The sequence below is a fragment of the Micromys minutus genome (genome assembly GCF_963924665.1).
Source record: "Micromys minutus genome assembly, chromosome: 31".
NCBI classification, from domain to species: Eukaryota; Metazoa; Chordata; class Mammalia; order Rodentia; family Muridae; genus Micromys; species Micromys minutus.
The window spans coordinates 18,172,731-18,196,453 of record NC_137966.1 but is presented as its reverse complement, the minus strand read 5'-3'; the positions used below and the strand labels follow the sequence as shown (position 1 = coordinate 18,196,453).

The window sequence follows — 23,723 nt, the reverse complement described above, 5'->3', positions numbered from 1 at the left end:
TCTGTAATGAAGGACAGGCTCACCAGTTTAGCAACTAGTTGTAGGAACCAAGCCCCAGGGATACAAATGAATGAATGAGTGAGTCAATGAATGATGAATGAGTGAACCAAGGAGGAGGAGGTGGGAAAAGACAGGAGAGCCATGGCAGTGGTGGGTCCCAGAAGGTAGCATAACACGCAGCAGCCGTGTACTTTGAGAGTACACATGTCTTGCAGTGGAGAACATAGCGCACTGTGAGTTTCTTCTCCTGAGAGATCTGCTCATCCGGTGAGATGTGGGTCCGCCTGTGACCGGGTGGCAGAAAAGGGGGCCTGAGACCACTGTGGCCCAGACTGACCTGCCTCCCCTCGTTCAGCTCCCATCTCCAGGACCTGAAGGACATCACCCACAATGTCCACTACGAGAACTACCGGGTCCTCAGACTCAATGAGAGCCACCTGCTGCCCCAGGGGCCAGGCTGGGTGAACCTGGCTCCAGCCTCCCCCGGACAGCTGACGACCCCTGGACCAGGAAAGGCCCGAAAGCGAGTGAACAAGGACTCCAAGGACAATTAGTGCTGAGGGGCATGACCTGCTAGGGTCTTCCCCTCCTCAGCAGCCAGCCACCAATGCACACCCTAGAGCATCTATGTGAACGTGGAGTTGCTTTGTACAAAAAGCTGTGCTTTGACAACTAAAGGGTTTGAGAACGAGTCCTCTAAGCCAGTCTGATAGAAGAATATGGTTCTTGGGGCTGGGGATCTGGCTCAGTTGGTAGATGGCTTTGCATAACGTGCCCAAAGCCCCGAGTTTGAGCTCCATCACCACGTGAGGCCAAGTAGAGAATGCACATCTGTAATCTAAGCACTCAGGAGCAAAGAACAGGAGGGTAAGAATTCAAGGTTTCCCCCAACTGCATAGCCACTCTGAGGCCATCCTGGACTGTAGTACAGAGTTTGCTGTACTCCGAGGGTGTGTGTGTGTGTGTGTGTGTGTGTGTATTCTTGGGCTGAGGATGTAGTTCAGTAGACCAGCACTTACCTTAGAATATGGTAAATATATATACATTTTTCATATATTTATTATGCTACAGACATATGTCCTCCTACATACATTTAAATATATTTACATTTTATATATTTAAATTTTAATTAAAATTAAATTTTATAAATTTAATTATATTTAATTAAAATATTTAAGTATATATACATATACATACACACACACACACACACACACGCACACACACACATATATATATGTAATTATATATCTTTTTTTTCCATGATAGTTTCTCTGTGTCGCTCAGACTTCTCTGGAACTTTGTAGACCAGGCTGGCCTGAAACTCACAGCGATTCACCTGCTTCTGCCTCCTGAGTGCTGGGATTAAAGGTGTTTACCACCGTGCCCAGCATTTCCTTGAATAACAAACTGGTCCTCCTGCCTGTTTCTCGGCTGCTGAGATTTCAGGCCCATGCCACTGCACCTGCTTCTCTTTGAACAGTAAGAGACCAGGGATCCAAGGTAGGAAGAAGAGTCGTCCCTACATCCTGCACCTCCTCTCCTCCCCCAGCCCCTCAAACTGGAACCCAAGTTCCAGTCAGGCTCTCTCTGCTACCAAGACCTCTAACTCCTGGCCCAGGGTAAGCCAGGAAAACTTACCGCTGCCCTGCTCAAACTGCACCTTTGTCTCCCCTGAATCTGATGCACCACCACAGTTGGTGGGAGATCCCCAGGGGACAGGACACTTTCTCCTCCTGTGCTTCCGTTTCCAATGCTTGCACGGCAGTGAGGGCCGTGCCAACCTTGTAACATTTGTACAGACAAAACAAAGTGAGCCCTAGAACGTGTCTGCCACAGTCTGGAGAAGTGGAGTGAAAACAAAAGCCACACAGTCGGAGGGCGTGTGGGGGCTGAGGGCCTGTGGCAGAGCCTACAGTCTTACAGAACTCTCTGGAACTCTAAGAAATGGATGGACTGGGCTGGGGAGGGGTCTCAGTAGGTCAGATATTTGTTGAACCAGCACGAGGATTTGAGTTTGGATTTCCAGCACCCATGTAAAAAGCATCTGCCACCCCAGTGTTGGGACAGTGGCCCATGGAGCTCACTGGCAGACACTGTAGCCTAATCAGTGAACTCTAGGTTCAGTGAGACCCTGTCTTTAAAAAGAAGGAGGACAGTGACTAAGGAAGACACCTGACATCTACATCTGACCTCCACACACACACACACACACACATGTTCGAGTGTGCACACACACATGTGCACACTCACACACACATGCACGTGGCAAACATGTACAAAATAGATGCGTGTCAGAACTCTGCCTGCACTCCTGGTGGAGCACTTGTCTAACATGCACAAAGCCACGAGTTTGATTAGAAGCACTGAATGCAGGAAGACAGAGACAGAAATGTGCTGAGGTACACAGACCCCCCAGGGTAGGGCTGCTCCTACAACCCCAAGAACCTGAGAAGAGGGGTTGCTCAGTGGCGGTAGTCAGTGGTAGTAGTATCCCAGCTACAAAAGCCACACCTCCCAAGCACTTGTTATTCTTGTAGAGAACCCTGGTTTGTTTCCCAGCACCCACTTATCGGCTAATAACTGGGTATAACTCCAGTTCCAGAGAACCTGATGCCCTCTTCTGGCTTCTCAGGGCCCAGTACATATGTGCACATACACATGGGAAGGAAAACGTTCATATACATAAAATAAAAATGAACCTTTAAAAGGCAACACCTTCCACAAAACCCTCTGCACTGTTTTATGTTAACTTGACACAAATCAAAGTTCTATAAGCAGAGGGAACATTAATTTAGAAAATGTCTTCATAAGACTGATGGCAGGAAGGTTTGTAGGACCCTATAGACCAGGCTGACCTCGAATCACCTGCCTTCAGAGTGCTATGATTAAAGTCATGGGTCACCCCAGTGCCTGTAGGGAATTTTCTCAATTGGTGATTTGATGGGAGAGGGCACAGTCCTTTGTGGGCGGGGTCATTCCTATGCTGGTGGTCAAGGACACCAGAAGGACAAGCAAGAAAGCAGCATCCCTCCATGGCCTCTGCATCAGCTCCTGCCTCCAGGTTTCTAGCCTGCTTGAGTTTCTGCCTTGGCTTCCTCAATGGACTACAACTCAGGATATGTAAGCCAAATGAACCTTGTAGGGATAATCTCTTGTGTGCTGTGGAAAAGCATTCACGGGTCAAGAGCTGAGTGGCCAATAGCAAAGCAGGAGAGAATGGGCAGGACATCAGACAGAAAGAGGGGGTAGGGGAGGGGAAGTGGGAGGCACAGGGGGATAGGGAAAAGGAGAGGGAGGGGGAGAAGGAGAGGGAGAGGGAGGGGAGGAGGAGAAAAAGAGGGAGAGGGAGGGGAGAAGGAGAAGGAGGGGAGGGGAGGAGGAGAAAAAGAGGGAGAGGGAGGGGAGAAGGAGAAGGAGGGGAGAGGAGGAGGAGAAAAAGAGGGAGAGGGAGGGGAGAAGGAGAAGGAGGGGAGGGGAGGAGGAGAAAAAGAGGGAGAGGGAGGGGAGAAGGAGAAGGAGGGGAGGGGAGGAGGAGAAAAAGAGGGAGAGGGAGGGGAGAAGGAGAAGGAGGGGAGGGGAACAAGAGGGAGAGGGAGGAGAGGGGGAAAAGAAGGAGGGGGAGGGGAGAAGAGGGAGGGAGGGGGAGAAGAAGAGGGAGGGGAGGGGGAGAAGGAGAGGGAGGGGAGGGGGAGAAGAAGAGGGAGGGGAGGGGGAGAAGGAGAGGGAGGGGAGGGGGAGAAGGAGAGGGGGGGAGGGGGAGAAGAAGAGGGAGGGGAGGGGGAGAAGGAGAGGGGGGAGGGGAAGAAGAAGAGGGGGGGAGGGGAAGAGGGAGAGGAAGGGGAGGGGGAGAAGAAGAGGAAAAAGGAGAGGGAGGAAGGAGAGGGCACTAGAGACCGAACGGGACTCAGAGGACGTCTATGAAACTGAGAGGTAACTAGTCATATGGCAGACATGTGTTAATATAAGTTAAGAGTGAGTCGGGAGCAAGCCTAGTTTAAGGTCATAAGCATTCATAGTTATAAATAAGCCTCCATGTCATTATTCGAGAACTGGGGTGGATGTAGAAAGCCCCAATGGTATCAATCCTTCCCCCCTCCCAAGTCACTTCTGATCATGGTGTTTCATCAGAACAACAGAAATCTTAACTAAGATACCCTCCTTAATTTGTGCATTTCCAGGATCCCTCCTTAAGGTCCTCAGGCCTTGCTATGTGCATGTCCTGTGGTTGGTTTTTCTCCTCAGTCTCCCGTACTGGGGAGCTGTGGGAGGACAGAGATCGCTCAACTTCATCACTGTGTCTAGCACAGGGCAGGTGCTCAGCGAGCAATGGCCCTTATATTGCTGCCTATCTAGCTGTTGGCTCAGTGAACTCACAAACCTGCCTTTCTGCCCCTGCCCCTGGCTGACCCCAAGCTTAGGGAGCTCCTATCCCCAGGGCTCAAGTGGACACACATTGCTCATAACCACCGTCTCACAGGTGGACTGTTGCTAAAGAGAGAGGTACAGACGCTGACTCAGGAAACAATAGGTTCTAAAGCTTCAGATGAGCTCCGGGCAACTTGGCAAAGCCCACTGCATTTCAAAAGCACACACCCTTTGGCTCAGCGATTGCATTTCCAGGAATGGGTATTACACAGGACGTGGCTGGTCACAAAGTCAGCACTACTCCATCGGTCTTGGTGGTAGGAGGGGGCAGGCTGTTGAGCACCTCCTGGATATTAGTACTGACTTCCCTGTTTTGACAACTGAATATATTAACAAGGACATTGCCACATGTTCCCTAGAGCAAGCCACATGTGTAAAGACTATCCTCCAAGATTATCCAGTGTAACAAAGGACAGGCTATGCTATGTGGATTGGCAACCCTAGGGTTCTCTGACAAATGGGAACAAACTGGAGCAAAAATATTTTGTTTGTCAGCAAAAATAACACAATAGTCACTGGGCCAAAACAAATGTTTCAGCTGAACCTAGAAGAAGGAGGCATTCAGCCTGCAGCTTTTATTTGTGCTGTTTTGGGGTTTTGAGACAGAGCCTCACAATGTAACCCAAAGTGGCTTTGAAATTGCAGAAAACCTCCCAATGTGAGTGGCATGTTGGCAACTCGGCTCCCCTAGGGTGCAGCTCTCTCTCTCTCTCTCTCTCTCTCTCTCTCTCTCTCTCTCTCTCTCTCTCTCTCTCTCTCTCTCTCTCTCTCTTTAAGTTTTTCAAGACAGGATCACTCTGTGTAGCCCTGGCTGTCCTGGAAACTCCCTCTATAGATCAACCTGGCCTTGAACTCTTGATCTGCCTACAGGCCTCTGCCACCACCGCCTGGCCAATGTACAGTTCTTATTTTATTTTATTTTATTTTACTTATTTATTTACTTACTTACTTATTTGGTTTTCGAGATAGTGTTTCTCCATGTAGCCCTGGGTATCCTGGAACTCTGCAGACCAGGCTAGCCTCGAACTCTCAGTGATCACCCTGCCTCGCCCTCTCAAGTGCTAGGAAGCCTGTGCTACCACCACTGGCTGTGTGAAATTTAACATACAGGTCGATAGATGATTGCGAGTGAACGTTCCCGCTCATCATTACGGATACTGGGGCTCAGAATGCACAAAAGGCACATAGGGACACAGCAGCCAGAAGAAAGGATCTCTTAGAAAAAGTTCAAAGCAGCTCTGCTCAACCAAAGGAGCTCCCGAAGGAAGCTTCCGCTGGCAGGCAACGGGCGCTGAGTAGTCTGGGAAATGTAGTTCGGTTGTTGGGTCAGCCTAAACCCGCCACTTCCGCTTAGGGAGCCCCAAGCAGGACACCAGACAGCTAGAGAGGATCTCGGCTAAAAAGTACTAGAACAGGAGAGCAGTACAGCCTGGGCAGACCTTCTGTTCCCTGAGGTCAAGTCCTGGGAATTCTGTCTATTGTGATTAACTTGCTGGTGACTCTGAGGTAGGGTGACAGAGATAGGACCAGGCCTTAGGATGCCTGGATTAGTTCTGGGAACTAAACTAACCTGAGACCGAAGTGCAAACGTTTAAGTTCTCATTCCGTCGCTGGGTTTCTTGCGTGCCTTCCCCACTTCAGAGCCTAAAACTCAAGAGTTGTAGCTGCTCCTCACCTGTACAGATAACCAGTTTTACTTAATTAGGGGAATGGGCTTTCTTTTGAAACAGGTTTATGTATTCCAGGCTGGCTCCAAACCCTTGAATTAGGTGGGTGTGGGTGTGAAGGGGTGGCCTTTGTTTGTGCTTTGGCCTGGGACTTGTCCAGTAGGCTAGGAATGCTGGACATAGAACCCCGGGCATCTACCTAAGTCTTGGGATTGCAAGTATAGGCCACCACACCTGGCTTTTCTTTTTTTATTTATTAAACAAATTTATTTTTTAAAAAAGACAGAGATAAATGTACGGATTTTAAAATAATTTTTACATAAAACTATATGACTGGCTTTTCTTTTTTAACATGGATCTGGGAATCAAACTCAGGTTTTTATGCTTTCATGGTTTGGTTTGAATATGCTTGGCCCATGGGAAGTGGCACTATTAGGAGGTGTGACCTTGTTAAAGGAAGTGTGTCACTGTGGTGTGGGCTTGGAGATCCTATGCTCAAACTCCATTCACTGTGGAAGAGACCCTGGTTGCGTTTTGGATCAAGCTCTCCAGCACCAGGTCTGCCTGGATGCTGAAATACTTCCTACCATGATGACAATGGACTGAACCTGTAAGCCAACCCCAGTTCAATGTTTGCCTTTATAAGAGTTACCATGGTCATGGTGTATCTTCAGAGCAATGAAACCCTAAGACACACTGTGATCACTTTAGCAAATGAATCATTATGAAACAGAATTAGAGTTTATTAAGAATTGGCTTTATATCCAGGCATAGTGGTGCAGGACGCAGCACACAGGTGGATCTTTGAGTTTAATGACAGCCTGGTTTACACATAAAGCTCCAGGCATGCCAAGTGGGACCCTGTCTCAAAATAAATTGTTTTTAAACAGATTTAAGCTCAGGGGTTAATAGACTCTCAAGGGGCATGTTCTACTTCTTTTATTTATTTTTTGTGAGTACACTGTAGCTGTCTTCAGACACACCAGAAGAAGGTACTGGATCCCATTACAGGTGGTTGTGAACTACCATGTGGCTGCTGGGAATTGAACTCAGGACCTCTGGAAGAGCAGTCAGTGTTCTTAACCACTGAGCCATCTCTCTAGCCCCATTTTTTACTTCTTGAGAACAGTCTACATACCTGCTGGAAATAGGGAAAACCCACTTGCCCCGTGTAATTCCATCCTCAGGAATACATAACCTCATCGCCTTTGCAAAATGGTCCCTAGCAAGATTCCCTTGGGAAGCCAAACAATTGTTTCTTTTCTCTTCATTCAGACCCATCTGTTCTAAGAAAGACTTGAAAGAATTAAAGCTTCCCTTCTGAAAATAGTTAAAATTATCTAGGGGTCCTTCTCTTTAATGTTTCCTCTCTTCCTAACAGGATCTTTTCCTTCCCCCACTTTGCTGTGTATTTATTCCCGGTGCTTTCCTCAACAGAATCATTTTATATGCTCATGTGCACCCGCTCCTTTGTACATGTAGATACATGTTACAAGTGTACCAGTGTGTACTTCCCACAAGACCTAGAAATGGATGTCCAAAAGAATAGGGACTCACTAAAGAAATGGGGCTAGAGGGCTAGAAGGTGGCTCAGCCATTGAAGGCCAGGCTTACAACCAAAAAATATAAGAAATGGGGCTGGAGATGTAACTCGGATGGCAGGATACCTGGCTGGCAGGCACAGACCTCTAGGTTTGATACCCAGAACCCTCCAGAAAAGGTATGAAAGAGCTTGTTAGCACATGTGAGGTCAAGGCTGAAGGATTAGAACTTCAAGGCTATCCTTGACAACACAGCAAGTTTGAGGCCTGGGTGAGTTACATAGACTGTCTTTTGGGGTGGGGGACTGACGTGTATGCTGTTAATCCCAGTACTTAGGAGGCAGAGGCAGAAGGACCTTGGTGAGTTCTCCCTGTTCTACATACTAAGTTCCAAAACATCCATGGCTACATAGAAGGACTTTGTCTCAAATGAGTAAATAGTAACTTTCAAGGTTTCTTCCATCACACGTGTTCTAGCCAGCTCAGGAATGGATGAAGTGGAGATTGGGTGAGTGACTTAGCAACTGAACTATGCTGTGCATCAGCCTGTAAAACAAAAGGCTACATTACCCACCATGCAGGACATGGTATCGCCCACCAGGTCTCGCGCAGCAATGTGTTGTAGGCAGTGGGCTGAGTGGCTGTCAGGCCTAGGACTGAGGTCCCTGGACATGCATTTTGGACAAGGTAGTCAGTCCTCTTGCTGTTGGCTGAGTCAGCTGCTGAAGGTGGTACCATGGCCTCTTTCTCATACCTGACAGGTTGCACAAGGAAGCTCAGACCCATGCCAGCCACTGCACCTCTCCAATTCTGCAGCAAACTTCTTCAGAAGCCACCAGGCCCAACACTTCTGATGCTGCCAGTCAATGCAGCAACCCTGACCTTAGTATCTTTGGACCACCTCTTTGTGGCCACCATGAGGACATTGCAGGACATATCTTCACTGTACCCAGGGCACAGAGCAGGAAGGAGGGAGCGCATATCTCCTGCATTATAGGCCCATAGCATGGTGGCATCTCTCATGGAAACCTCTAAGAGTTTGGTCATGTTTGTAAAAGATGGCTGCCTCCACAGGACCCTGTAAAGAGCCCATCCCCATTTCCAGCTGCAGGTGGCTGCTCACGTCCCTTGAGTTGAGTCCCATGACTTCTGCACAGCCAGCACCTCCCCTCCAGCCACTCTAAAAAAAAAATGTGGGGTTTGTTCAGGAGTCTTTGAAGAATTGGGTGTTTGGGGTCCCCTTTGCAGATTCAGAGCAGCTCTGTGGATCTCATGCTCCTGAGGAAACTAGGGGTCGAGCACCCATTGCTGAGCTGGAGAACCCAGGATGCCTTGTCCTGTTCTCTAAGCCTCACTGGCCTGTAGTACTGTGAACTACTGTGAACTCACTGTGAACTACTGTGGTCAGTCTTCAACCATGCTCGGGGGAATGGCTGAGCGCTCATGTAGACACCATGTTTGAAATCATGATACAGCTTTTGAAACTATGGAGTTCTGGGATGCTTGCTCCAGGTAATATGCCTGTTACTCGTGACATGTCATGTGTATGTGTTTGCAGGAGGTATGGGCCACCATGTATATGTGGAGGCCAGAGGATGACTTGTTGGTTGTCTCCAAGTACCCTCCCAGCCCCAGGGTGTTGTTCTGAAGTTTCACTGTGTTCCGTTGCTTTTTCACCATCACACATGACCCAGGCTGATTGTTTGGTTTTCCTTCACTCTCGTAAAAAATGCCAGCCCTTGTCATATCCCCATGTGGTGTGATTCTTACCACAGGGACCAGCTCTAGGGCTCTTGGAGTGCACATTGGAAACAGCAGAGACACACAGACCCTCTCTGCCCATGCAACTCAGCTCTAGGTTCATGTCCCTGCTGGTGCCACGGGGAGCAGACTGATGGGCATTGGCCATTTCTTGGTTTCTCGTGTGGAGCCCGTCTTCCCTCCTCACTTCCTTCTTCCTGTCTGGAATCCTGTCTTTACCTCATGGTCTTGTCGTCCTTAATGAGACAACCTGAGAGTTTAGGATGCCAGGGCTGTACCATGATGGCACTGCACCTAGCTCTATGAAGTGGCCCTCAATTTTATAACCCCAAGACCACACCTTTAGTCTTTTGTACTTGCTTCCTCAGCCCCTTTGATCACACGGTCTTCTGACGGGTGCCGGACGCTGCACAGGTGGCTTTGCCCATTACCACCCTGAAGCTTCCCTGAAAGCCAGCGAGCCCCGGGCACAGCTGAAACTGCAGCAGAGTCTATTTTCTATCACTGTGAGTCATTCTCAACAAGCTTCCTAACACTAAGTGGAGAACGTGGGTTTAGGAACAGTGGGAACCTCTGCTCTTGACAGTTAGGTGTTTGAAGAAAAAGCTGCTAGGCAGAGAGTGGAGTCATGCTGTCCTGGAGTTCAAGCAAGGGACCTCGGCACCTGGGCAGGGCAGCCTGGCTCCCACTTACAGGGAGTAGAACCCACTCCTGAATACTAAAACCTGTTAGATGCCAAGTATCCTGCCATGCCTCCCAAACCCTGAAATGCCACCCAAGCCCTGACTCATAGTGGTTCCTCTGCTCTTTCATGAAGCAGTCAGGGGCAGACTCTTGAGAGGTGAGGCGGCAGGAGACCAAAGGGGCTGAGAAAGCAGGTACAAAAAGGTCCTAAAGATGGAGTCTGCAGGGTGGTGGTGAGGGCAAGTCTTGCAAAGTAACCAGGTGGAGGAAGCTCAGGTGTCCCGTGAGGACCAGGTCTTGGCTGGTCGCACGGCTGCTATTGGTTGGGCAGGCAGGGAGACAGTACATTTCGTTTCCCACCGTGTTAGAACTCCCAGGAATTACAGTGTTCCATTCAAACTAGCAAAGATTGTGCCACCTTTATTTGGGGGTGAGGGGGGGGGGAACCTAAAACCTATGTGTGCTTTCATGTCAGTTAAAAACAGAGAGAAAGCAGATTTCAGTTTTGCACCTCTCCCATCAGATCTGTATGGGTGTGTACCCAGGAAATCAGGAATCTAGGGAAATTTTCTATAGGAAACTATAAATATGTTTAAATGTGGGAACAGGAGAAGCCCTGGGTGCAGTTCCCAACACCACAGCAACAAAAGTTTAACTATGCTTAAACTGGCTGCATGGGGTCTAGACCGAGGGTCCCAGCCCGAGGCCCACGCTGTTAGAAACAGGCAGACTGTAGAGACCAGCCATTCACTGTGTGGGTAGAGAGTCTGCCACCCTACCTTCTTCTCAGGTCTTTTACCTGAGTTGCCTAGAGCTGGCCCATACCAGGGAACAGCTGTGTCCCATGAGGGTCCCCTAGATCTAGGGCATTCTGCTTCTCAGCCCAGAGTTTTATGTGCTTCTTTCTGCGAGTTTGTGATCCAGCTGTATCTTCTGAGGCCTGAGCCTTTTGGTCTCCAGGACTGTCCCTGGCAGACAGCTGGGGTGGAACAGCCCCCTTCTGAAATGCCCTCAGCTGCTGAAGAAGTTGACTCTTTCCGGTACAGTGCCTGTGACACAAAATAAGCAACCTAAGCCCTGTCAGCTGATGGCCAGAGCTCCCAACTCGGAAACGGAGGAAGGTCTTATGTAGTTTCAGTTCCCTTCCAAAGCAAGGGAAGTGTTTGAACAACACTGCAGGTTGATTGGGAAGCATGTGGGATGACACTCCTTATGACCTTTTCTCTTTGCAATGGGCATTGTCCTGGCTAGTTTTATGTCAACTTGCTACAAGCTAGAGTCATCCAAAAGGAGGGGAACCTTAACTAAGAAAGTCCATAAAATCCAGCTGTAAGGCATTTTCTTAGTGATTGATGGGGAGGGACCAGCCCATTGTGTGGATGGTGCTAATCACACACACACACACACACACACACACACACACACACACACACACACACACCATCCTGGGAAGTACGCTAACAAGCAGCTCCTTCTAAGGCCTCTGCAGCAGTTCCTGCCTGAGATCCAACCCTCACTGCTTTTTGTTTTTGTTTTCAAGACAAGATTCTCTCTGTAGACCAGGCTAGCCTATAATTCACAGGCTCTGCCTGCTTCTGCCAATACCTCTCACCCTGTTTTCCTGGGATGTCCACATTCTACATCTAAGCTCTGTACATCATCTATAGCCTGGGCTCTAACATTTCCAGTGCTATGGGCCGATGGGACCCATATTTCTCATTCACTGTGGTCTGGGCTTCCAGGCATGTCCCTGACTGGATGCTGCTCTTTCACTAACCAGAACTTTTCACATTTGGCTAACCTCTGGCCCTACATTTTACCTTCTGCTGTGACCAGCAGCAGGGGCAATCAAACTAGGGGGCTGTTTTCAGAGGCTGGAGTAAGCTGCCATGGGTGGAGAGCTGGGTACAGCAGGCCTGGCCACACAGGCTTCCCCTATGACACATTATAAAACATAGTGCTATCCATTCCTGCCACACCAGATGCTGGCTTACAAGTGTAGGGGGTCCAGGGTACATCAAGGAAGTGTCCCCAGGCAGAGGAAGAGACTCTAAAGTTACCTTTGTTCCCAGGAAGATGCTGCCTGTTCTGAGCCTGCTGACTCCACTTCTTCCTCCTCACTGTCAGAGGAGCTATGTTCAGAGCTGGGAGTAAAGAGAAATGGATTCTTAGGATGTTCTCCAGCTTCCTTGCCAGGCCTGCCTCTCACCCTCTCACCCAGGGTCCTCCCTGAGAGTTCAAGAGGGGTAGTATGCAGTCGAAGCTAAGGAGCCACTGGGCTCCCTGCCATGTGCTGACAGCAAGGTACAATGTGCTCAGCCCAGATGAGCTTTGCCTTCTGTCCCTCTTTCCCGCCCGCAGGCACAGTTCCTAGCACTGCTTTGTACCTGTCCTGGGACTGGTGTCCTTGTGGTTCTGACGGTTCTGTCTGCCGCAGGTCCATGAAGACGGTGGGAGGCTCTGTCTTCAGCCTCCTCCTCTCCGCAGTTTGAAAGCTAGGCTCTGCTGAAGCACTTCTGCAATGGGAGTGGGGTGGCCCTTCTATGTGATTCCTTGCCACCAATGGGCTGGGTCCAATCACAGTGCTCATGGCAGCTACTGACAGTGTTGTATGCTGGTGGGCACTTGGAACCTGTGTGTTCTCTCGGCCAGTATCAGGACAGGCACTAACCTATAGAACTGGGCAAGTCTGACCACGCTGCACATCAGCTAGGCTGATAGGTAGGTCTGTCATCCCAAGTGCCTGGGAAACTGAGGCAGGAGGATGGAACGTTCATGGCCTAGGCAAAGTATTAAGACTTTATACATGTATTTGTTTGTTTTTCAAGACATAGTTTCTCTGTGTAGCCCTGGTTATTCTGGAACTTGCTCTATAGACCAGGCTGGCCGGAGTCATAGAGATCCACCTGCATCTGTCTGTCAAGTGCTGGGATAAAAGGTGCCCACCACCGCCGCCCAGTTTATATTGTGTTTTTTAAATGTGTGTGTGTTTGCTTACATATATAATCTATACACTATTCATATGCCTGATAATACTCATGGAGGCCAGAGAGGGCACTAGATCCCCTGAAACTGGAGTTGCAGACAGTTGTGAGTCACTATGTGGTTGCTGGGAATCAAACCTGTGTACTCCAGAAGAACAATCAGTACCTCTAACTACTGGGCAATCTCTCTGACCTCTGAGAAAGACTATAAGAAGTAAAAAGAGGCTAGAGAGATAACTCATCAGTTCAGAGCACTGACTGCTCTTCCAGAGGTCCTGAGTTCAAATCCCAGCAACCACATGGTGGCTCACAACTATCTGTAATAAGATCTGATGCCCTCTTCTGGTGTGTCTGAAAACAACTATAGTGTACTTATAAACGATAAATAAATTAATTAAAAAAAAAGAAAAACAAAAACAAACAGAACAAACCAACCCAACAACAACAAGAGAGTCAAAAGAAGACTTGTGATGCGGCACAGTGGTAAAGCCAAGCACAAGCATGTGTGAGCAGGCCCTGGGCTTACTGCTCATAGCAGAAACAAACCTTCACCTGTTTTATTCAGTTGGAGAAAGCCACTTAACACAGGTGGCTGTTTAAAGATTCCAGCTAGTCATTTCCAGTAGACCCACAGAATAAAATAGTCCTTGTCCCAGTGGATGCATTGCCAGCACTTAGTAGTCCTGTGGAGCTGGTGGGTTTCATGCTGGAAAGCAGAGACCTAGCCATGTCTGCTCCTTCTGCTAGCCAGGCAGAACCTACAACTACTTCCCAGAAAAGGCTCCCAAGACTCCTGACAGCAGTGGAAGAAGCATGTGGGAAAGGCAGGCCTCAAGGGACCCCACCTCCACCTCTGCCACCGCCAGCTTCACTCTGTCCCTCCTTGCTTCTCTCCATGTCTAGGACAGGTTGTTGCCCACAGCCCTTCCATCCTCCCATGCCATCCTGTTCCCAGTGGTCATGTAGACAGTGAAGACAAAGTGTCTTTAGCATTAGGGAACAAGACACAGCTCTGCCATTGATGAATTGGGACAGGCACTACAATCTGAACCTCGGTTTTCCCATCAGGAAAAACAGAAAATGCAGCATTTGCCTAATTAGGTTCTTTAGTCAAAGAAAAAGTACATGTCCAGTGCCCCACCAAAAGGCCCAATTAGCACTGCCCAGAGGCAGGTTGGTTCTAAGGAAGTGGCTGTGGCTGGTGGGACATCTCACCTGATTCTGGATACCTGCTCTTCTTTGTCAGCAGATACCTTCCAGGCAGGGTGTTGGACTCTGGACTGAGTGTCACACAGGAGGGCTAGCTGTTCCAGGAGTATGTCCTGGGAGGGTCCAGCGCCGTGCCCTGGGGATTGCCAGGAGAGGGGCTGCTGAGTTTCAGGCTCCAACGTGTCCCACCCCAGCTTGTCCTGAGGCTTCTAGCTCCACTTGGCAAAGTCAGGGGTAATCAATCATGTCTTCAACAGGGGCTGCTACATTTGAGCCTTATGACATAGGGTCAGAGGTGATCATAGTGAACAGATATTTGTAGCTTTCAAAATGTAGCAAACAGGCTTATATAGATCAATTTGTGTGTGTGTGTGTGTGTGTGTGTGTGTGTGCGTGCGCATATGTGTATACAGTTGGGAATGAACCTAAGGTCTGTGTGTGCTACGAAGTGCTCTGTCACTAGGCTACATCCACCCTCTTTCTTACTTTTTTTTTTTTTTTTTTGAGACAGTGTAGCCCTGGCTGTCCTGGAACTGAGATTTGTAGAGGAGGCTGCCCTTGAACTCACAGAGATAAGCCTGCTTCTGTGCACTACCTGAGCACACCACCCTGTTCTTAACATCTTTCTGTGAATAGGGTTTGCTACTGAGGGCACTCTCTGACGAGCTTGATTTACCTACACCCCTATTGAATATGATGTTTCTACGTGTTCAGAGTTTTAAAGTAGCATCCTTGGGTATGTGTTTACAAGAGATTTCCTAAATGGAATAGCTTGGCTGGTGGAAGTAGCACTTGGGAGGTAGAAGCAAGATCAGGAGTTCAAAGCCCAGCTTCAGGTATATGAGTCCGAGTCAGCCTGCATTTCATGTTTCAACAAAATAAAACAAAACAAAAAGGAACAGCTTGATCAAAAAGCCATGAACAAAAAAAAAAAAAAAAAAAAAAAAAAAAGCCCAGTTCCTGCCTTAACACATTCCATAGAGTGTGCTCTTGCAGAGGACTGCTTTGCCACATCCTGAACTTCTGCTGACACAGGACTTGCTGTCACATACTCATTAGTGGCAGAAATAAACCTTTGAGGTCTGCAGCAGGAGAACTGTCAAGAGCTCCAGGACAGCCCAGGCTAGTGTAAGACCCTGTCTCCGATACAGGTGGTGGTGTATACCTTTCTTACCAGCACTCAGGAGGCAGAAGCAGATCTTTGTGAGTTCCAGGTCTGCCTGGCCTAAACAGTGAGGCCTTGTCTCAAACACAAAACAGCGCTGGGGCTGAAGAGATGGCTCACTGATTAAGGAGAGCACTTGCTGTTCTTGCTGAGTACCTGGCCTCAGTTCTAAGCACTCGCAAGGTAGCTAGCAACTGTGAGAAACTCCAGTTCCAGGAGATCAGCTGCCCTCTTCTGGTGCATGCACAGACATACATATATACCATTCATATACATACATACATACAAGAAAGATAAACAAAAATTTTAAAAAATGTCTTCTTTCAAACAGCCCAGAGGCTGTTGGTCTAGTGGAGTCTTTAGTCTGGACTAAGCCTCTAACCTTGCTCCTCAGCTCGGATGTGCTTGCACCAGCTGTGGGGTGGGGGGGTGGGGGGGAGGAAGAAAGTGAGGAGCTTCCCCCTTTTACAGAGCTGCCCACAGTAAGGCCATGAGAACAATGGGAGAGAGACATCCTCTGCCTTCATCTTCAGATAAAACAAGGGATGCAGGAGTGTGGAAGCTGCCTGAAGGGGAAAAAAGAGGCAGGTTCTGCTTTCCCTCAGGAAAGGGGAAAAAGAAGGAAGCTGGAGGAAGAAAAAGGGTGAGCCACAGGGCAGGTCAGTTTTGAAGGCCTGAACATGCCTGGAAGATCAGGCAGCCACATGTATGATGAATGAATGAAGTCTTTGTAAGGCCCACTGAAATGTGTGCTGAGGGTAATAAGGGGCAGACAGACCCTGCCCGTCCCATAGGCTTGCCACTGAGGCTTGGAAGGAGGCAGGGACTGGCTTGGGATTCGGGCTTGAGAGTCAGACCTTGGTCTTGGCAGCAGTCAGCTAACCACCATGCACTTCTGGACGCACTGTCGCCCTGGCTGTCTTGTCTCTCTGGCAGACTCTGAAGGATGTAATCCAAGTCCCAGCCTTCAAGTTGCTGAAATGGTAACACTGGTTACAAGGCTGCAGAAGTCCTGCAGGAGCCCCCACTCTCACATCAGCTGCACCAGTGGAGGGAGTTACGATCATCCATTGCAGTGGGGGGGGGGCAAACAGGAAATAGTTTAGATTGGGACACGCCCCCAATTGGTTTCAGACTGTCCACATCCACATTGTAATAATGCATTCAGCAGTGTAGCTCCTTCATCTACACAGACAAACCCTTCTTAAACACTGCACCTACTCATCTCAGAAGTCCCTTGACATCGCTGACCTGCGTCAAGCTACAGGTATCCCGCTGACCTGCGTCAAGCTACAGGTATCCCATCTCTCTGGATTATGGTATAAATCTTTCCCCCTCAACTTCCTAACAATCAAACTTAGATGGTTTCTATTCAAGCATGTGCCCAGTTTATCTAGGTATGGAGTGTATCTTGCTTGAACTGATTTTGAATGTAAAGGCAGTAAGGAAAAAAACTGTGTCACACAATCTTTTAGGGAGAACCTATTTACTGTAATCTTGTACCTGTGCATAAGTAGGCATTGAGGTGATTAAAATCTGATGCATTGTGGGAAATGAATATGTGCAGTAGGAAAAAAACAATCAAAATAAAGAACCGTACAATTTATGCCCTTAGTGGCCAGCCCCATTTCCTTTAGACCTTATAAAAACGAAGCCCTGTCAAACTTGACAGTGTGTTATCTGTTGTCGCCAAACTCCAATAAAGTTATCTTGCTTCAAAAGATAACTTTGTACATCTGTGGGATTTGTGTGAGGCTTTGTTTTCAGTTCTTTGGATAAAGGGCCAACAACCTGGAAGCACCCAGCCCAGATTCCAACTTCCATAACAACAGAGTGGTGTTTGGAGTTTGGGTACATCTAGCAAACAAAGGTCCTGTTTGTTGTGAATGATTACACACTGAGCCAATCTTTTCAACAAGAGACCCACATTCCTTGACATCTCCTTCCTTAAGCAGCTTTTGAGGGGGATCAATATTTTGGGGCACAAAGATGGCTAACCTGGAGTAAGCCCCATTTTTTTCAGACATGATCTCATTATAGCTCAGGCTGGTCTTGAACAACGTAACCAATGATGACATTGAATGTCTGATCCTCCAACCTTCACCCCAAGCTCTGGAATTACAGTGTACAGCCATTTTGTACAAGCAAGGCAAAGCACTCTACCACGGACACACATCCTGAGACAGGCTTTATCTGTGTAGCCTTGGCTGTTGTGGAACTTGCTCCATACACCAGGCTGGCCTCAAAGTCAGAGATCTGCCTGTCTCTGCCTCCCTACGCCCAGATCACCATGTAATTTTTAAACCGTCTAGGTTCATATCAATTTAAAATGTTTGAAAAGTTTTGCAGCTTTAAGAACCTGGTGGTTCAAGCAGGTGCTTAAACTGGAGACTTTGTTGGCTTAGTTGGCATGACAGAGAGAGACTGGATGCTTATATGAGACCTTCCAGATTCCTGTAGCCTTATAGGTGAGGAGAATTAAAGTTGTGAGGGTGAACAGAAGAAAACTGTTGGTTTATGTAAAAGCAATGAAGAATTCTCTGTCATCCGAGTGCTGGCACTGTACAGTGTCTAAGTGATGCAGGGTGAGGTGTGCGGTCTTCCCATGCCAGGCTGGACCACCTTCCATCGTGTCTACCTGGGCTGGACCACCTTCCATCGTGTCTACCTGGGCTGGACCACCTTCCATCGTGTCTACCTGGGCTGGACCACCTTCCATCGTGTCTACCTGGGCTGGACCACCTTCCATCGTGTCTACCTGGGCTGGACCACCTTCCATCGTGTCTACCTGGGTTGGACCACCTTCCATCGTGTCTACCTGGGCTGGACCACCTTCCATCGTGTCTACCTGGGCTGGACCACCTTCCATCGTGTCTACCTGGGCTGGACCACCTTCCATCGTGTCTACCTGGGCTGGACCACCTTCCATCGTGTCTACCTGGGCTGGACCACCTTCCATCGTGTCTACCTGGGCTGGACCACCTTCCATCGTGTCTACCTGGGTTGGACCACCTTCCATGTCTACTTGGGCTAGACCACCTTCCAAAGTGTCTACTTGGATTGGACCACCTTCTAAAGTGTTTACCTGGGCTGGACCACCTTCCATCATATGTACTTGGGCTGGACCACCTTCCAAAGTGTCTACCTGGGCTGGACCACCTTCCAAAGTGTCTACCTGCGCTGGACCACCTTCCATCATGTCTACTTGGGCTGGACCACGTTCCATCATGTCTACTTACAGAGCTGACCATCTTCTCTTTGAAAACTGGGCTAGGATAATGAGTTTCTTTCTTGTCCAGTGGGCAGGGTAAGCTCATAGATCTCAGCTGTGCTCTCCACAGGCTTCCCACCACCATAATGGGGAATAGTTCCACCATGGAGGGACACAGAGAGCCACTACTGTGGCTTACGGATCTGCTTCCCCAGTGGTCCTCACACTCCTTCCTCTGCTGCAGTATCTCAACAGGATTGCCTCTCCTACTCCCAGCCTGTCTCCCTGCCAGTGCACACTACTGTACTCAGTGTGACTAGACAGCTGTTCCTGGCATATGACGTCTGCCCACTGAGGACCTCCCTTCTGCAGCCCTGCTTGTCTTAGCATGTCTGACAGTCAGCATTCACACGTGGGTCATTTCTGTGTTCTCTAAAGACTGGAGTTGGCTTCTCTTGCTTGCTATTGCCACCAATTCTCCCTGAGGGTGAGCCCCATGACAGTCTATCCCACACTGTCACAGGAGCAGCAAGTGGACTTGGGATCTGGGCCTTAGGTTCCAAGGAGCTGCTTCCAGCCTCAACAGTGTTCAAGAATGTGCCCAGGCAGTGGGAACTGACCTGAGGGCAGGCTGGACAGTGCAGACACCTACCTTTAGTGAGAGGACTGGCCGTCCTTCCTGAGACTGCTCCGATGTTGCTTCTGGCTGGGGTCCTAACTCTGCAGCCTGGCCTTGGTCACCACAGGCTGGGTTCTGTGCAGCCTGGGTCACTTTTTGAAGGATATCTCTCTCTATCATCTTCCTCCTCTCCCTGCGGAGGGCTCTTCGCTTTGCAGAGTTTCTAAAATCAGTATCTGAGGGCTCTGTCTTCAACTCTCCTTCCAAAGGAAAGGTGGCTTCTTCTCCCTGGGAACACATTAGAGGACTCTGGGACCCTCTGGGGTAAGACAGGCTTCTAAGGCTGCCTTCTAGCCAGGCGGGTGCCTCCTCAGCATCCACAAAGATTGTGCTGCTCTTGACACAGCTCTGGCAAGACCAGCCAGGGCCTCTTCTTTCCTGATGGGCCAAGTCCTTTGATCTTACCATCCGTTCACTTCTGGCTTCTATGGCTAATCTCCCAGGAACCAGAAGTGGCTAGAGGAAAAAAAAAAAAAAAAAAAAAAAAAAAAAAGACATCCTCTAAGAACATTTGCAGACATACTTTAGAGAGAGTGTGTGTATATGCACGATCAAGTGAAGGTCAGAGGATAACTTTGAGAGTTGGTTCTCTCTTTCTCTGTGGGTCCCAGGGGTGGAACTCAGGATGTTAGGCTGAGCAGTAAGCACCTTTTCCCACCAAGCCATCTCAGGGGCCCCATTTTGACCTCCCCTCCCCCCCTTTTTTTTTCAAAACATAAATCTTACTATATAACTCAAGATGCTGTAACTAGCTCTGTAGACCAGGCTAGCCTTGAACTCACAGAGATCTGCCTGCCTGTTTCCTGAGTGTTGTATTAAACTCGTATACCACCACCACTAGGTCTCACTGTGACCCTTCTGAGCTCAGCCACCTGTCAAGTCATGCAGTCACTGCCTCTGTTTCCCAAACTGTTCCACCCCCATCACCTCTTTCCCAGAAGTTGGTAATTCTTACAGAAACGAAGAAAACATCTCCTTAAAATCATGTTGTTGGGTGGTAGTAGCTCATGCCTTTAATCCCAGCACTTGGGAGGCAGAGGCAGGTGAGTTCAAAGCCAGCCTGGTCTACAAAGTGAGTAGGACAGCCAGGACTGAGAAACCCCATCTCTAAAAACCAAACCAAACAGACCAAAAGAGTGACCTAAAGTGACCAGAGCTCCAGTTGCCTCTCAGATTCTCCTGCAGAGGGGAAGGGGTGATATTCCTCTGAGGGCTGGCCTTCAGGCAATGTATATATATGGTCAGGATTTCCTCCTTAGCCCTTACATATCCAGTTTGCTTCAATGATGCTAGGATTAGCTGAGCAGAGGGAGTTTACCCAGAGCTGAGTGGCTCCTAGAGCCCACCCTGACCTTTAAGATGGGTTTTGGTTTCTATACTGTTTTCATTGGGAAGTATGTTTAACCACAACAACTTCAAGTGTTAACAGGTCTGACAGGCTGGGATTGACAAGGATAAAAGTCTCGGGTGAGACCTATTAAGGTGACAATTCATTTTCATCATCAAGCCAGTGGTGTCTTGTATCGATTTGTTTTTCTGAGACAGTTTTTCTCTGTTTCAGCTAGCCCTAGCTGTCCTGGAACTCACTCTGTAGACCACGCTGGCCTGCCTCTGCCTCCTTAGTGCTATGACAATGACCAGACAGTACAAAATGTCTTGGTAGACACAGAGATCAGGGTAGATCAGAGAGTAAATCAAATGTGTTCATAGTTCTGGGGGATGCCATGATTACGTGCTGAACACCCGACTACCAGGCTTCCTTGTGGGAGAAAGAGAGGCAAGACTAATGTTTTTAACCACTTAGATCTACAGTGCTGGTAGAATCCTTGTGAGACTTTCAATGACCTCCCTCCCTTCCCCTCCAGGAGCCCCAAGGCCTGTGTCCCACAGACCTCAGGTGAAGGACTCCTCCCTGCAGTAACCCAGGTCCCAGACTCATCGACACCAACAGCATCTTCAGCCAGCTCCTCAGTCAGGTCTGGAATCAGGACGGGCTGGTTCCGCTGAAAGATGAAGGTCTCTTCTTCCCCACCATCAGACTGCAGATAGACCAGGGCACTTTAGAGAGAAGGCGGTCATCCTCTGCCCACCCTGCCCAGGAGCAGGTCTGAGAAGATCAGTTCTCTACAAAGGGCCTTGCCCTGTGCTGCTTTCTGCGGCCATTTTGAAAACAGGCTTAGCAGCATACCTCCTGTGGGTGAGATGTGGACTTGGTTTTTCACAGGCTATATATGCACGTCTTGCACACAACGGATACTGTGTTAATGTCAGCATTAAGGATGCTGTGAAGATGCTGAACAATGGTAGTGAAGAGGCAGCCGAGACCAGAGGCCAGCTCACTTTCACACCAACTAGTCACTTAACACAGGAGCTTTGGTTACCCGTCTCTAATGGAGAGAGGCTGAGCCGACACTGACCTGCCACCTCACAGGGACTTCACAATGTAATGGCGGCTCTAGGGCAATGTGGCACTGTCATTGTCTACCTCTTCTGCCTCATTCACTATGAACTTGCATGATGCCTGAGCTCCATCTTTGCAAATGCCCGGGTACGGGACAATCCAGCCATCTTGCTTCTAGAACTCTTGCTCTTCACTTGAAATGTCCTGTGCCAACCTGTGTGCCGAGCCTCTGACTGGTGGGTCACCATGCATCCCTCTCACCTGTGTAAATGGCCACTGACATAGTCAGTGACCCCCAAGTCACCTCAAGCGGAGCTGGCTCCGACCTGACCCAACAGAGTTGAGAGCGGCACAGCGGCAGGGTGGGAAGACCTGGGCTTTGGCACGGAGCCCACCCGAGGGGGTCAGGACCACAAAAGGAGTGGCCTTGGAGATACAGGGCACTAATGTCCACACTCAAGAGTTCTGGCAAACCCAGAGAGAAGCCTGAAGGAAATGGATACCCGGAAGTAATCGCAGACACTCACAAGTGGAAACAAAGCCCATAGACCAAAGTGAGGTCTGTAGAGAGAAGTGCCCGAGGCTGTCCCTGTGCCCGAGGCTGTCCTTGCCCAGGCTGGACAGTTAATATCCAGGAGAAAGCTCTTGCTCACCAGGGAGGAGTCTGAATCCAGAGATGGCAGCTGGTCTTTGGCAGCCTTAAGGATGGCATCCCAGGGTGAAACTGGCAAGGATACCACAGCTTTGTCTTTGGATGCCATGGGGGCCAGGGCTCAAAGGATGCTCTCTGTGTGTGTCATCATAAGGAGCCCTGTGGAGCACAGGGTGAGGTGGCAGTGTCTAGGTGTCGCAGGAGAAATTAGCATTGATAGCCTTCCCCAAGTCTTGATCAGCTGTAGATGAAAACACACCCGCAGAATTCCACTTTCTACCTATTTCCTTCAGGTTTTGCAAACCTATGTTACTGTACATGTGTGTGTGCTCAGTAATGAGTGCACAAGACCATGGTGTCTGCATGTGTGTGTGTGATGTGCTTAATGTCAAGTGTATATGGAAATCGAGGTGCATATACTGATACAAATGGTGTATGTATGGATATACAATACTTATGACTTGGAGATTTTATATATGTGTTTTAAGAACATAAACACTAATATCACCATTTTATAAGTTTAGAGAGATTGAATTAAAGTTAATAGAAGTGATGAACCCCATCTGTCTAGCATGTGTAAGAGTCCAATCCACAGCACTGAGAAAAGGAATGAGATGGCCCAGCAGTTACGAGTGTACTCTACCCCCCTCGTAGAGGATCAGAATACAGTTCCCTAAACCACAATTACTTGTAACTTCAACCTCGGGGAGACCCTATGTCTCTGGTGTCCACTGGTACCTGCGCTGGAGTACACATATACACACACTCACCTTCACACACATACATATAATTAAAGTAAAAACTAATAAATTAATATATAATTTAAAATGATGCTTAGAAGTTAGACCCATTATCCAAGAGATTTTGTAATCACTCAAATGAGTCCCTATAATCCAGTCGCTAGCTCAGCTCCACTCTTTGTATCTCATCCTAAAAAAAAAGATGCTCAGCCCTCAGGGGACAGAGGAACCGTAGGATTGTAGGGTGAAGGCCTAGCGGACCAGGCAGATCAGCTAACGGGGCTGAACCAGAGCAGCATCAGGGGAGTGAGTGAGGGCTTAAAGCGTCTGAATGAATGGTTGTAAACAAGGATGTTGCTTGGTGGTCCTACATTGGGAACCACAGGTGGAGACGCTTTTGGTAAGAGGGACTTTGGCGGTAGGGCACAGAATCACCAAAGTGAAGAGGGCCGCCCAAGACTGATCGTCCTTTAGGTGTGCAAGGGAAGGTTTGACTCGCAGAGGAAAGAGCGTGGAGGGGCTGAGAAAACTGAGAGGCTCAGTGTTTCTCCTCAAAGCCAGTTGGTCCCGCCCCGCCCCGCCCCGAGCCAGGCGTCGTTGT

General features: G+C 48.8%; 1 protein-coding gene across 1 annotated transcript; it reads right to left on the bottom strand.

Annotated features, from left to right (window-relative positions):
* Positions 1-10,889: 10,889 nt before the first annotated feature.
* Positions 10,890-22,507, bottom strand: DNAAF8 (dynein axonemal assembly factor 8; the record flags this gene model as incomplete). Its single annotated transcript, XM_080942442.1, has 8 exons — positions 22,384-22,507; positions 21,222-21,368; positions 19,303-19,785; positions 16,297-16,414; positions 14,281-14,410; positions 12,469-12,597; positions 12,142-12,225; positions 10,890-11,130 (listed from the first exon to the last, which is right to left on the bottom strand). Exons 1-8 carry the CDS (start codon positions 22,489-22,491, stop codon positions 10,890-10,892), a joined length of 1,440 nt encoding a protein of 479 aa, XP_080798568.1. The 5' UTR covers positions 22,492-22,507.
* Between the last annotated feature and the right edge of the window lie 1,216 nt (positions 22,508-23,723).